Below are 12,945 nucleotides of genomic sequence, written 5' to 3'. Positions count from 1 at the left end.
GGGACTACTCATCCCAGTTCTTGTTGTCTGAGCAGTCTCCTGGCAAGGGTCTGCACACACTTATCAATGATATTGGGGCGAGCCTCTGGCTGTTGCTTGTCCACCTGTGTAGCTCTTTTCCAGGCAGGCCCTTCGCAGTGGCCTGTGTGCCCAAGCCTTTAGGGTCTGCACAAAACTGGCTGGGATCTGCATGCAGCTGCACTGCTATGGTCCACAGCACTGCTCCCAGGGAGCTCATACTTACTGATGCTATGGGGCAGTCCTCTGGCTGAAGCTTGTGTGCCTTTGCAGCTCTTTTCTGGGCAGGCCTTTGGTTTGGACTGGTGTTCCCAAGCCTCTAGGGTCAACCGGAGCCCTGGCTGGCATCTGCCAGCAGCCGTGCTACTCTGTTCCATACAGCTGCTCCACAGGATCTCCCTTGGTCAACTTTTTACCTTATAATTATTTGTTTTTTTTTTTTTTTTACTTTTGGTACCAGGGATGGAACTGAGGACCTTATGCTTGCGAGGCATGTGGTGGCACCACTGAGCTAAATCCCTGGCCCTTATCTTTTCTTTTAATAGTTATTTTATTTTATTTGCTTTTAGATGTGCCCTGAAGGTTTTTCTTTATTGCAGAAGGATGTGTATCTGAGTATTATATGACATAGCTAAATAATAAAAATTTATGAAATTAAATAATTGAAGTATAATGCAGGATTCTGGAAAGTAAATTAAGATTCTGAGAAATTTAGTTTGGAATTATAGAAATTTGTACATTACCTATTCTTGTGACTTTTTTGTGGTTATGTGAACATTTTCATTTGAGTAGCACTGTGTTAACCTCTAGTTTGTTATTACTATGTAGGTAGTTCTCTCAACTCTTGAAATCTAGCCATTCTCTTTTCTGCTTCCTCTACCAATGACTTTCTTGTCCTCTCTAGAAACATGTGCCTTCTCACATCTTTTTGTTTGGTTGATATAGTGAAATATGGATATAGATGGAGGCCTTTAAGCTTTGAGACATAATTCAGTAATAAACTCTTCCAAAGGATGAAGGCAGCCTGATAGAAATCAAGGTATTTGGTGTTGCTGGAAGCCTTAGATATTAAGGGACTAGGTCGGTACAGCTGAACTGTGTAATTTTTCACTTAAAATAAGTACAAAGAACTGGATTAGAAAGTATTAATAATCTAGAATAGATATTTAGGGAAAATAGATGTTTAACTATCACAGAGTAAAACACAAAATATCAGTGTACATAGTAAAAGTTTACATAAATGAATTATCAAATACATAAAATATATTTTATAGGTAGGTGGATCTCAGCTTTTTTCTTTCTGCTCTAGTATGCCCCATATGCATCAGTCATTATGACCCCAGTAAATATGGGATGAGGGGGAACACACTGTAGTAAAGGGCATTGTAGTTCGAGAACTTTTCTTTCAAAAATTCGGATTTTTTTCCCCAAGATAATGCTTACTGCCATTTCTTCTATTTTATTTATTTATTTGTTTTTTTGTTTATTTATTTTTGGTACCGGGGATCAAACTCGGAACTTTGTGTTTGCGAGGCGGGCAGCTGCACCACTGAACTAAATCCCCGGCCCTCATTTCTTCAATTTTAAAATCATTGTTTTAAAGTAAAGTATTTCTGAATAGTCTTAGATTTCATTTCCATTATTCTTCTGCATTTAGAGATTTAAGAAAATTTTAGTGTGTGGCCATATAAAGAAGAATAAACATATCCTTAATTCTGAGATTATTTAGGCTAATACAGTGGATGCATGTAATACTTGTCCTTTTGCACTTCACTGTGTCTTCCAATGCAGCTCGACTAGATCCAAGATAGTGAGTGAGGCAGCCAGCATGATGGACATGGGTTTTTTAATGCTCACCATATTTCTGTAGTTACCAACTTATGTTTAATTCATTGTGTATATATCTTTAGGTTGACATGCTTTTCTAAATTCTTTTGAGAGTTGATATCACAAGATTTTAAGTAAAAGGCAGATTTTTCTCTGAATAAAAAGTAGACTTTACTCCATTATAATACTAAACTTCAAAATTTTAGAATTAAGTTACATTTATATCTATAGTAATATTAAGAGCTTTTAACTATGTGTACTTGCTTATGTTAAAGAAAGTTAATTCAGTACTTTTGAGATTGATATTTAGAATTAGATAAAGTCATGGACAAATAACTATTTTAAAATGGTTCATAATTTTAAATTTTTGGTTTTTTTTGTGGTTTTCGTCAAATACAATTTCACTTGGCTATTTAAAGTTTAAAGAGCTTGTTTTTTAAATGAGATTGAACTTTAGCTCTGTTTTTTTCATTTAGAATTAAAGTTTATTATTTGCCTTTTGTAAAAATGATTATGTTACATCAGCATAGCTCATATTATTTGCTGAGCTAGGAAACAAAATCAGTAATAGTTGTAACTAAAAAATCTCTGTAAATCTGTCTCTGCCAAAAAGCAGTAATAGCATGGCCAGAAAGTATCCAAACCTCGAGAAAGGATTTATAAAAGAAAATCCAAGGAAAGTGTTATAAAATTCATTCTTTCATAAATCACATTTTAAACACTGTTTCTAGCAAAGATCTTCTTGGATAGATGCCATTGATTTGGAAATATTTTATATCATTTGAAGTATGAAGCAATCACTTTACTTTGGGATTAATGTGTTGATTTACTTCTAGGATTCTTAACCATTCAATTTCTGTCATGAAAAACAAGCTGAAACAAAATGTGGAATGTGAAAAGAGGTATAAAAATATCTTAGTGCTTATATTCTTACTGTTTCATAATGAGACTTGATTTTTGATAATGATGTTTCTGTGTATAGGCTTTAGTGAAAATGATATAGATGCAATATAACTAAATAATATAGTGGGTAAATGTGTCACAGCATGACTTAGATTTATTTTTGATACAAACAAAACAAAAAATCCTGATTCAGGGTCTTTTTGCTTATCCTTGCAGTTTGTCTTGATAGAATCATTCATTTATTCAGCGTTCATCATATTGTGACTACTGGCAAGAACAATGTGTTTCTACATTATTGTGTTTTCTTTTCTGCTACTATTTACATTTTATTTCTTTCTCTATGAATATATGATCTAAGTCCACATGTATGAATTCCAGAGAACTAGAAGACCTTGACTGTTTCTATTTATTCTTTTTAGTGGTTTGAAAAATTAGTTTAAAATTTAGTGGTTTGAATTCAACTCTTGAGTCTATCCTATTGGAGTGTAAGATTCCAAGGCTAGGGGGCCCTACAGAAGTGCACACAGATTTAATATTTCTGTATTTGGTGGTTGCCTGTTGCATGCATACTGTTCTTAGTGCTTCAGATGCACTGTCTCTTTTTATCCTCACAGTAACTTTATGAAGTTGTTAATGTTGATACAGTGGAACCTCAGTTCACGAACTTAATTCTTTCCATGATTCTGGTTGCAAATCAATTTGGATGAGAACTGAATCAAATTCATTTATTAGGTTCAGTGATGACCTTATGGGGAAATTTGATTCAGTTCATGTCCAGTTCAGTTTGCCACAAGAATTAGATTTGTGAATCGAGTCACCAATGTATTTTCATTTTACAGATGAGCAAACATTCAGAAATAATCAGAAGTTGCTCAAGAGCACATTAGCTAGTAATGAATAAATCCTGGATTCAAATCTAGGTTTATCTGAAACCAGAACCCAAGTCTGAACTATATGGTAACAAGAACACTTTGCTTCCTCCAGATCCACGTACCTATCTTTTTCTAGATAGCCCACAGTCCAAATGGAACTTATTTTTCCCCAAATAAGTTTCTTCTATATAGTCTATTCAAGTGAAGGTTCCTCTGCTTAATAATTACTCAAGCCAGCAGTTTTGAAAACATTGCGAACATCTCTACCTTATTTACCTTTCTCAATCCAACCAAAAATTATAACTTCTTAACATTATTTGCATCTATCCAACCTCTCCATTCCTATTGCAGTTGTGTTGGTTTAGGCCCCATCATTTTCTACCTAGGTTAATGAAACAGTATGCACACATAACTATTTTCTTTAGTTTTGATTAGCTTTAAATCTGTCTTGTGTATTATGAAGTGTTAATTTCTAAAGCACAAGTCTGACAGTACAATTCCCATTTATTATTTTCTAATGGCTCTTTATAACTTTTATGATAAAGCTTAAAGTGCTTCACTTACACCATACAGTTTAAGTGGATTTCTGCCTTTCAACTTCATATAAGAACCTCATCTCTTGTACAACTCCACTGGCACCCTTTCAGTTTAGAACAGAACTTCTTTTCTTCGTTCTAGCATGATTTTATATCTCTGTGTTCTAGGTCCTGGTCTCTGCTAAGACTGCCATCACTGCTTCCTTTCTTGACTTAGTCTTTCAGAATTCATTTCATGAATTTTTTTAAAATCAAAATTTTTCTAATTACAAGAGTAGTTTGCGGTTGAAATATTGGAAAATTTAGCAAACTTCAAAAAATCACCCATTGTCTTACTCCCTGGAATTGACAAAATAATTGACAATTATTTTGTTTTTTTTTCTTTTAGAACTTTTAATAGTACGTTTTATGTTGCTATGAAAAACTATCTGAGGCTGAGTAATTTATAAGGAAAACATTTATTTATCTTACAGTTTTGGAGGATTAAGAGCATGGCACTAGCTTCTGTTTGGCTTTGTTAAGGCCCTCGTAAGATGGTAACACAATGGTAGGAGCATTTGCCAAAGAGATCATTTGGAAGACTGGAAGCCAGACAGATTTAGGGGTCAGGCACAGGCAGGCTAGCTTTTTTATATAGCAACCCATTCTCTTGAGAACTGACTAGGATCCCATAGAACTACATTAAGCCTTTACAAGGACAGTGCCCCATGATCTAGTTACTTTAAGTTAAGCTCCACCTCTTAAAATATTTCACAACCTCAACACTGCTGCACTGAGGATCAAGCTTTTAACACATGAGTCTTTGGGGAACACTCGATCATATTCAAACTTTAGCATACCTTTTCTCTATATGTGTGCACAAATATTTGTACTTGTTTACGAGCATGTGTGAGCATACATACACACTGAAGAATTGCATATACCCTGTAGTTTACTCAGCACTTCCACTGAGGTGTGTGGAAAGTTGCATCTTTATATAATCCATCTTGGTTCTTATTTTTCCCCTTCCTCTGCCTTCTCTCTTTAACCCCTCCCTCCCTCCCTATCTCCAAAGACTTTGTTTCCATTTTTTCATTTTCTCATATTCCATTCCCTTCTTTCTTTTCCTGTACCCGTCCCACTTCCTTTTCCCTTTGCACATTTTCTTCCTATTGTCATATTATCTATTATACCCTTTTATCACATTATCTATTATACCTATTATATCTATTATACTAGAGAAATTATTCAGTATTTGCACGTGTGTCCTATTTATTTCACTTCAGTGTCACCTCAATGAGCATACATTTAGTTATAAATGTCTCTTGTTTCTCATTCTTTATGGCTGAGTAGTACTCTATTTTATTAAAAAACACCACATTTTTTTATCCAGTCTCCAGTTAATGGGCAATTGGCTGCTTCCAAGACAACTCTAACATGGAGATGGGAGCAAACAGTAGTTTTTAATGCTGGTGGCTCAGCAAGTGACTCCTGCCAGTCTCAAGAGCTCCAAAGAGAAGTTTGCGCTTCCTATATACCTCTTGTTACATCTGTGAAGCTTAATTCCATTGGAGTTTCCCTGGGAATATAGCAAGCAGGATCTACACACAGCAGAGCAGTGGAGTGGGGAGAGCAAGGAGTTCTGGCAGGACTTTCTGAGAAGTTGTCATGGCTACTCGGGTACATTCTACAAAGAGCATAGTTACCTAGATAACCCATAGTTGCCTAGTAACACAGTTACCCCATAGTTGTCTAATGATACAGTTAACCCATAGTGGCCTAATTCTATAGGGAGGAGTGGTCTTCTCCTCTCAGGCATGTCAGATTTTACTTTCCAAAATCACATTTTTTCAAGACTGTCTTGCTATTTAGTTCAGGCATGGCCTTAACTCTCTATGTAGCCCAAGCTGGCCTTGAACTCAGGGAGATTCTTTCTCAGCTTCCCAAGTGCTGGAATTACAGGCATGTGCCACCACACCCAGCCAAAACCACACTCTGAATATCCCTTATTATACCCTCAAACCTAAATCTTCTGAAGCCCCCCATTTTAGACTGTTTCAATCTCATTGTTCTAGTTGATGAGCTCAAAAACCCTAGTGATCCTTAATTTGTTACTTTCTCTCATATCCCATGGCTAATCCATTAGCAGATCTTGTTGACTACTTTCAAAATATTTCCGAGAATCTGATCTTGTTTTACCAGTTTCAATCCTACCACTCTATTTCTAGCTGTCTCTAATTTGAATTATTACAATAGCCTCCTAACAGGTCATCTTTCTAGTTTTCCTTTGTTTTATTTTATTATATTTTTGGTACTGAAGCTGGGTGTGTTGGTGCACGCCTGTAATCCCAGCACTCTGGAGGCTGAGGCAAGAGGATCTCTGTGAGTTCGAGACCAGCCTGGGCTACACAGTGAGTTCCAGGTCAGTCTCAACTACATAGTGAGACCCTGTCTCAAAAAACCAAAAACCAAACCAAAACAAACAAACAAACAAAACAAATGCAAGACGTGGGTACTGTATTTTTTAATTTGGGGCTTTGGAATGTGCAAATCCACAATTAATGTAAATGATTGTTTCTTGGTGGCATTAGGAAACATATAGACTTGTAGGAATGACCTGGAAAGATTCTGGTTACTTGAAAATTAGAAGAGGGGTCGGGTTTCCTGAAATATGTGGACAGCTTTGTACTAGTAGTGATTTGGTGAGCTACTCTCCAAGATTTCTAGCCACTTCTAGCAATCAGCATGAGCCTGAGTCATTACAAGCATACAAAAGAGTCGTGATAAACTATAGAGAAATGAGTTGGCAAGATAGCCAGGTAGAGTTGAAAGATCATGTCCCTTGAAGTAAGGCAGATTTGGGTCTGAGTCAGACTCTCTTCAGCGCTTACTAGCTATGAGGCTTTGGATGAAATTTTAAATCAGCCTTAGTGCCTAGCACCTAAGTGCTTAGTAAATGTTAGTTTTCTGATTATTTCTGTATAACTTTCATTGTATAGAGAGGTAAATTAGTGATCAAGACTCAGCTGAAACTTTGAAAGGAAGCCTTTGTATAACTTCTTTCTCAGTGCATTACCTTTTCCTTTGTTATTCTGTCTGTCTAACCCTTTTCTCCTTGGCTCCTAGTTCTGTCTCTTAAATTGAGGGAGTATCTGGCCTCTGCCTTAATTCTCCTTCCCATGGCTGTGGCCTGGCAACTCTCCATGTAGCAGTTTGGTCAGATCTTGGGGCTCACCTTGCTTGTTTCCCATCTCTAAAGAATAATATTCTTTTTCTGCCTGATACCGCATGCCTTTTGGAAGGCACACTTTTATATATTTTGTCCATTCTTTTAATTTTTGGTCACTGTTACTCTGTTGTGGCCAGAAGCAAAATCTGGGTGTTTTTGCTTTTGTTTTTGGTTGCACTCCTAGGGATGAAACTTGGCCCTCACATATGCTAAACAAGCACTGTACCACTGAGTTTCATGCCCAACCTTATTGTCTGACTTTTATATTTTCTGTACTTATATTTGTTAATGTTTGGTTTTGATGGTTTCTATCATAGGCACTTTCCATCCCAACATTTAAAAATTGGTGCCAATGTATTTTTTCTTTTTTTTGAGATGAAGTCTCACTATGTTGCCTAGACTAGTCTTGAAGTCCAAGGCTCAAGTGATTCTCCTGCCTCAGTTTCTTAAGTAGCTGCAAATACAGGTGCTCACCACCCTGTCTAGCTACTACCCATAAGTTTCAGGTTACTTTTTTGATTGAATGTTTATTTACATACAAACCTTCTATTCCATCCAGTTTGATATTTGATGTGGGAAAGGGATCTATTTTTTCTCGCTTTCACTTTTTCTCATTTTACCTCCTCCTCCTTTGTCTGTCTTTCTGTGTATATTTTCCATGCAAGCAACTATTTGTCTCTGTAGTATTTGTTATGTAATCCTTCATTTCTACAATGATTGTAAATGTCACTGGTATCATAAGTCGTTATGATTGTAGTACTGCATTTCCACTGTAAATATCTATATACTGTATACATAGAATGTACCAATAAATTCAATTTAAAATTTAAAAAATTTAAAAATTTAAAAAAAGAAAATATCTAGATTCTGAAGTGAATGCATTTACTTATTTACTTGTATGTATGTACGTATGTATGTATGTATGTTTGTTTGGGATGAAATCCAGGGTCCTGTATATACAGGGCAAACACTCTACCATTGAGCCACACCCCAGCTCCATTATTACTATTACTTTGTATAATACATTTTACCTGATAGGCATATCTCTTGTATTATATAACTTTTGTTTTTTGTACCAGAGATCAAACTCAGGACCTTGCTCTTACAAGGCAGGTGCATTGCCACTGAACTAAATCACTTGCTCAGAACTTTTCTCTCTTTGATCATCTGTTCTTCCAAATTAATTTTGAAATTCTTTTGTCATATTTTTAAAGTAAGCCAAAAACACTTATTCTAATTTTTATGTCTTTTTCTTATTTTACTGTACAGAAGTTCCACAGAAATATTATAAAATTGCAGCTCTACTGGGCTTTTTTAAAAAAGTATATACATTTTAAGAATACAATACAGTTATATTCATCTTTGGGATCTTGCACTTTTACATGACGTATCTTGATTCTTTTTTCTTCCCCCATTTCCCAAGCCTTCCCTTTAGCCCCTCCACCCTTCCCTAGATGCAAAGATATTGTTACAATGTTTTTTCTTTCCTCTTATTTTCTCTTTTTCCTTCTTACCTTTTCCCTACTGCTCCCACTTCCCCTACTCTTTTAGAACTTTTCTTCCTATTACACAATATCAATTATACATTTTGATCCTTATTTACATTTTTAGTTTTTCACTATTCCATATTTACACGTGTGTCTTACTGATTTTACTTAAGAGTATGGCCTCAGTTTGCATCTACTTAGTTATAAATGTCTCTAGTTTCTCGTTCTTTATGACTGAGTGGTACTCTATTTTATAAAAACAAAAAAAAACAAAGAAAAACAAAAAAAACAAAAAACATCTTTCTCCAGTTTCCAGTTGATGGGCAATTGGGCTGTTTCCAAGTTTTAGCTATCACAAACTGTGCCACTATAAACATGGGTGACCATATATATCGCTTTTTTATTATATATATTATTTACAGTCAAAGATCTATTCAAATCTACCCTCTAAGAGCTTGCATAATCGTCCTTATCCAAACAACAAAAAACAGATGCAAAAAATGTCCTGCATATTTTCTGTTGTACCACAATGAAAACGGTGAAGCACATAATCGGTGATTCAGAAGGCAAAAGAGAAATACTTTTCTGAGGTCTTTGGCATGTAGACCAAAGAAATTTGTTAGTTGATTTTTTTTTGGTACCAGGGATCGAACTCAGGACCTTGCATTTGTGAGGCAGACAGTGGAACCACTGAGCTAAATCCCGGGCCCCAGTAATTTATTTTGATACATTCTTTAATTGTATGATTTTGTACGTTACACTTCTAGCCTCTACAAAATCTGTAGAGTAGTCCTATCCATAATGTTGGTATAAAATAAGCTCATTTTGGTGTTTACTGTGGAGCAACAGTTATTGGGAACTTAATTTAATATGTTTTTGTTAGTATTAAGTTTTATGTTATTAGTTCAAAGTATAGGCACCGATAAAGTCTTTACTTCCCTGCTTACAAAATAGGCAACTTTATGATATTTCATAATATCTATCTAAGGAATTTTCTCAGTGTTTTAAGACATATTAAAGCATCTTTACAATTTTTTTAGTGTCTCAGCAGATGAAGTTAATTCATCATCATCACCATTTGCATGGCAGGTAAGAAGAAATGAAATTATTACCATCTATGCTATCTTGTTCTTATTTGTTTAGTTAAAAGAAATTGTCTCATTGTAGCCCTTCGAAAATCAGAAGCATCAAATAGATGAGCAGCAGTGGCCAGAATCTCAACCTATAATTTGGCAAAGCGAAGAGAGGAGGCGGAGCAAGCAGATTAGAAAAGAATATTTCAAGGTACTTTATTAAAATTTAAAATTTACTTTTTATTTATTAATTTGGATTTTATCAGTTTTAAGTTAGTAAGGTATAACTCACTAGTTGAAAATAGTATGTATATCTTGGTTTCCCACACTGAACAGAAGGCATTTTTGGCATTTGACTTGAATGAACAGTACAAACTTGTTACTGCTCTGTAAGTAGCAAATTTTGTTACCTTTGTACCTTTTCTATTTCCCAAAGTATAATTCTTGTTTAATAATAACTTCACCTGAGCATACAGTATTTTGCTAAATTTTAGGTAATATCTAGTTTAATTATCACAAATAATGATATAAATTAAAAGTTTATTTGCTATTTTTCTGTTTTGTAGAAATACCTTTCTCAATGCACATTCTTTACATATATGGGAACATAACTTGTATTTAGAAGTAGACCATAAAAGAAATAGTTATAGGGCCAGGGATTTAGCTCAGTGGTCCTGCCATCTGCCTCACAAGCGCAAGGTTCCCGAATTCTATCCCCGGTACCAAATCAAAAAGAAAAAGAAAAGAGAAATAGTTATATGTCTTAGCCAATCTATGAAGAGTTTAAGTCAGTATACAATTACTGAGCCCTTTTAATAGAACTTATGTTAATTGGTCAGTATGAGAGAAAATGAAGAAATAAAAGAAATGAAGGAAAAGGAGAGGATATTCTAAGAAGAACCCTCATCAGCAACCCTAAAAGCCTAATTTATTCTAACAATTTACAGATCTGAACTTACATTTTTTTGTTCTTTTTTTTTTACTCATGGACCTTGAACCAAGGCACTGAATAAAATTTGCTTATAGATAAAAGTTGATAAACGACTGATGATGTGGGGGAAATTTCAGTATTTCTAAATAATAAAAGATTTAATGATCGTTTGATCTCCTTTGTCCTAACATAATCAAACCATACCAATTCTATTTATCAGAACACTTGTATAGCAAATACTAAGTGTCAGGAACTTTTCTAAGTGCTTTTCAAATAATCAACTCATTTAGTCTTCAGAACAACCCTATGAAGTAAATAGTTATTACCATTTCTGTTTTATCAATAGAGAAATTAAGACAAGATTGGCTAAGTAGAATGCTTACTTAGCTAATGAGCAGAGGTAGGATTTGAACTGAGAGCTTATGTTATGCTTTTTATTTATCTACTGTAGATAGCCTAATATCAAATGAACAAATACTTTTAAATTAATACAACTTCATTGTTTACAAATAGGCTCAAAAATAGATTATTTTTGTTTAATAGCATCATCTATTGATTTTTTAGGGCTTAATACATTTTCTTGTACCATGTTTCTTTTATTATATATATTGTTAAGAGATCAAAGGATCCCATTTGAAGTTCTCATTACATAATCATTCAATAAATATTACTTTTTCTTGATAAAATAGATGCAAACATGAACTTTAATTACTGGGCAGTTTTAAAAAATGTGTAGTTCTCCTCAACAGTCAGTAGATGTCAGTGTTAGTACATTGTGGCAAATTTGAACTAAACAGTTTTTCCCTATGATGTCAAGAAAATATACATGCAGTTAGCTCAGTGATAGACCATATGCTTGGCACTGAGATACTACTTTCTAAATTAAATCTGAACTATAATTCAGAATTGCCAGTATTTTCATGATTGCAATATCATCCATGTGTAAATACCAAATAGTTTCTCTGGTGTGAAAAACTATAATTGTAAATAAGATCTTAATGGTATAATTGACAACGTGAAACAGGAAAAAAAAGGGCTAAAGGTGTGGGGGAAGTGGGAAGGATAGGGGAAAGGAAATAAGGGATAAGAAAAACTATGAAAAAATGAAAAAAATGGAAATAAAGTTTTTGTGAATAAGGAAGGGAGGAGGGGGTGAAAGGAGGGCAGGGGTATGGGGAAAAAATGAGAACCAAGACCTGTCTTGTAAAGATACAAGATCCAAATGATGAATGTAACTGTACTGTATACCTAAAGTGTACCAATAAACTCAAAGAGGGGGAATAAAATAAAATGAGATCACAATTGTTGAGTCTTTGTGCTAGTTCCCATGCTACTGAGGATTTGTTCATTAAGTCTTTTCCTATGCCTAATCAATCTTCAAGAGTTTTACCTAGCTAATCTTCCAGCAAGTTTAGTGTTTCTGTTTTAATATTTAGATCTTTAATCCACTTGGAATTTAGTTTAATACATGGTGAAAGATAAGGATCTAGTTTCGATCTTTGGCAGGTTGAAATCCAGTTTTTCCAATGAAATTTATTAAAGAAGCTATCTTTCCTCTAGTGAGGATGGTTGATTCCTTTGTCAAAGATGAGGTAGCTGAGTACATCTGGAGTTGTTTCTGTATCTTCCAATCTATTCCACTGATCCTCAGGTCTTTTTCTTTGTCAGAACCATGCTGTTTTATCACAGTGGCTTTGTAGTATAGTTTCAAATTGGGGATTGTGATACCCCCTGTCATGTCTCTGTTGCCTAGTATGACTTTTGCTGTTCCAGGTCTCTTGTGGTTCCAAATGAATTTTTGGATTCTTTTTTCTAGTTCTGTGAAATATAGTGTTGGAATTTCAGTTGGCATTCCATTGAATATGTATAGCAGTTTTGGTAGTATGGCCATTTTCACTATCTTGATTCTTCCTACCCAAGAGCAGGGGATATCTTTCCATTTTCTTATATCCTTTTCGATCTCATTTTTCAGAGTGCTATGTTTTCAGTGTAGAGGTCTTTTGGTTCTTTTGTTAGATTGATTCTTAGATACTTCATTTTTTTTGGATGCTATTGTGAAAGGAATTGTTATCCTATTTTCTTTCTCAGTG

General features: G+C 34.7%; 1 protein-coding gene across 1 annotated transcript in view; it reads left to right on the top strand.

The window, feature by feature from the left end:
- Lrch2 (leucine rich repeats and calponin homology domain containing 2) overlaps positions 1-12,945 on the top strand; it is a 127,993-nt gene that overhangs the window by 89,664 nt on the left and 25,384 nt on the right. The window contains exons 16-17 of the mRNA XM_010603119.2: positions 9,892-9,940; positions 10,019-10,135. Coding sequence (XP_010601421.2) covers positions 9,892-9,940; positions 10,019-10,135 — 166 coding nt within the window. The remainder of the gene's footprint in view (positions 1-9,891; positions 9,941-10,018; positions 10,136-12,945) is intronic.

Source organism: Fukomys damarensis, unplaced genomic scaffold (genome assembly GCF_012274545.1).
Source record: "Fukomys damarensis isolate Sample0158 unplaced genomic scaffold, DMR_v1.0_HiC HiC_scaffold_39, whole genome shotgun sequence".
Lineage (NCBI taxonomy): Eukaryota > Metazoa > Chordata > Mammalia > Rodentia > Bathyergidae > Fukomys > Fukomys damarensis.
The sequence above is the reverse complement of the archived record's forward strand: the minus strand, read 5'-3'. Positions and strand labels throughout refer to the sequence as shown.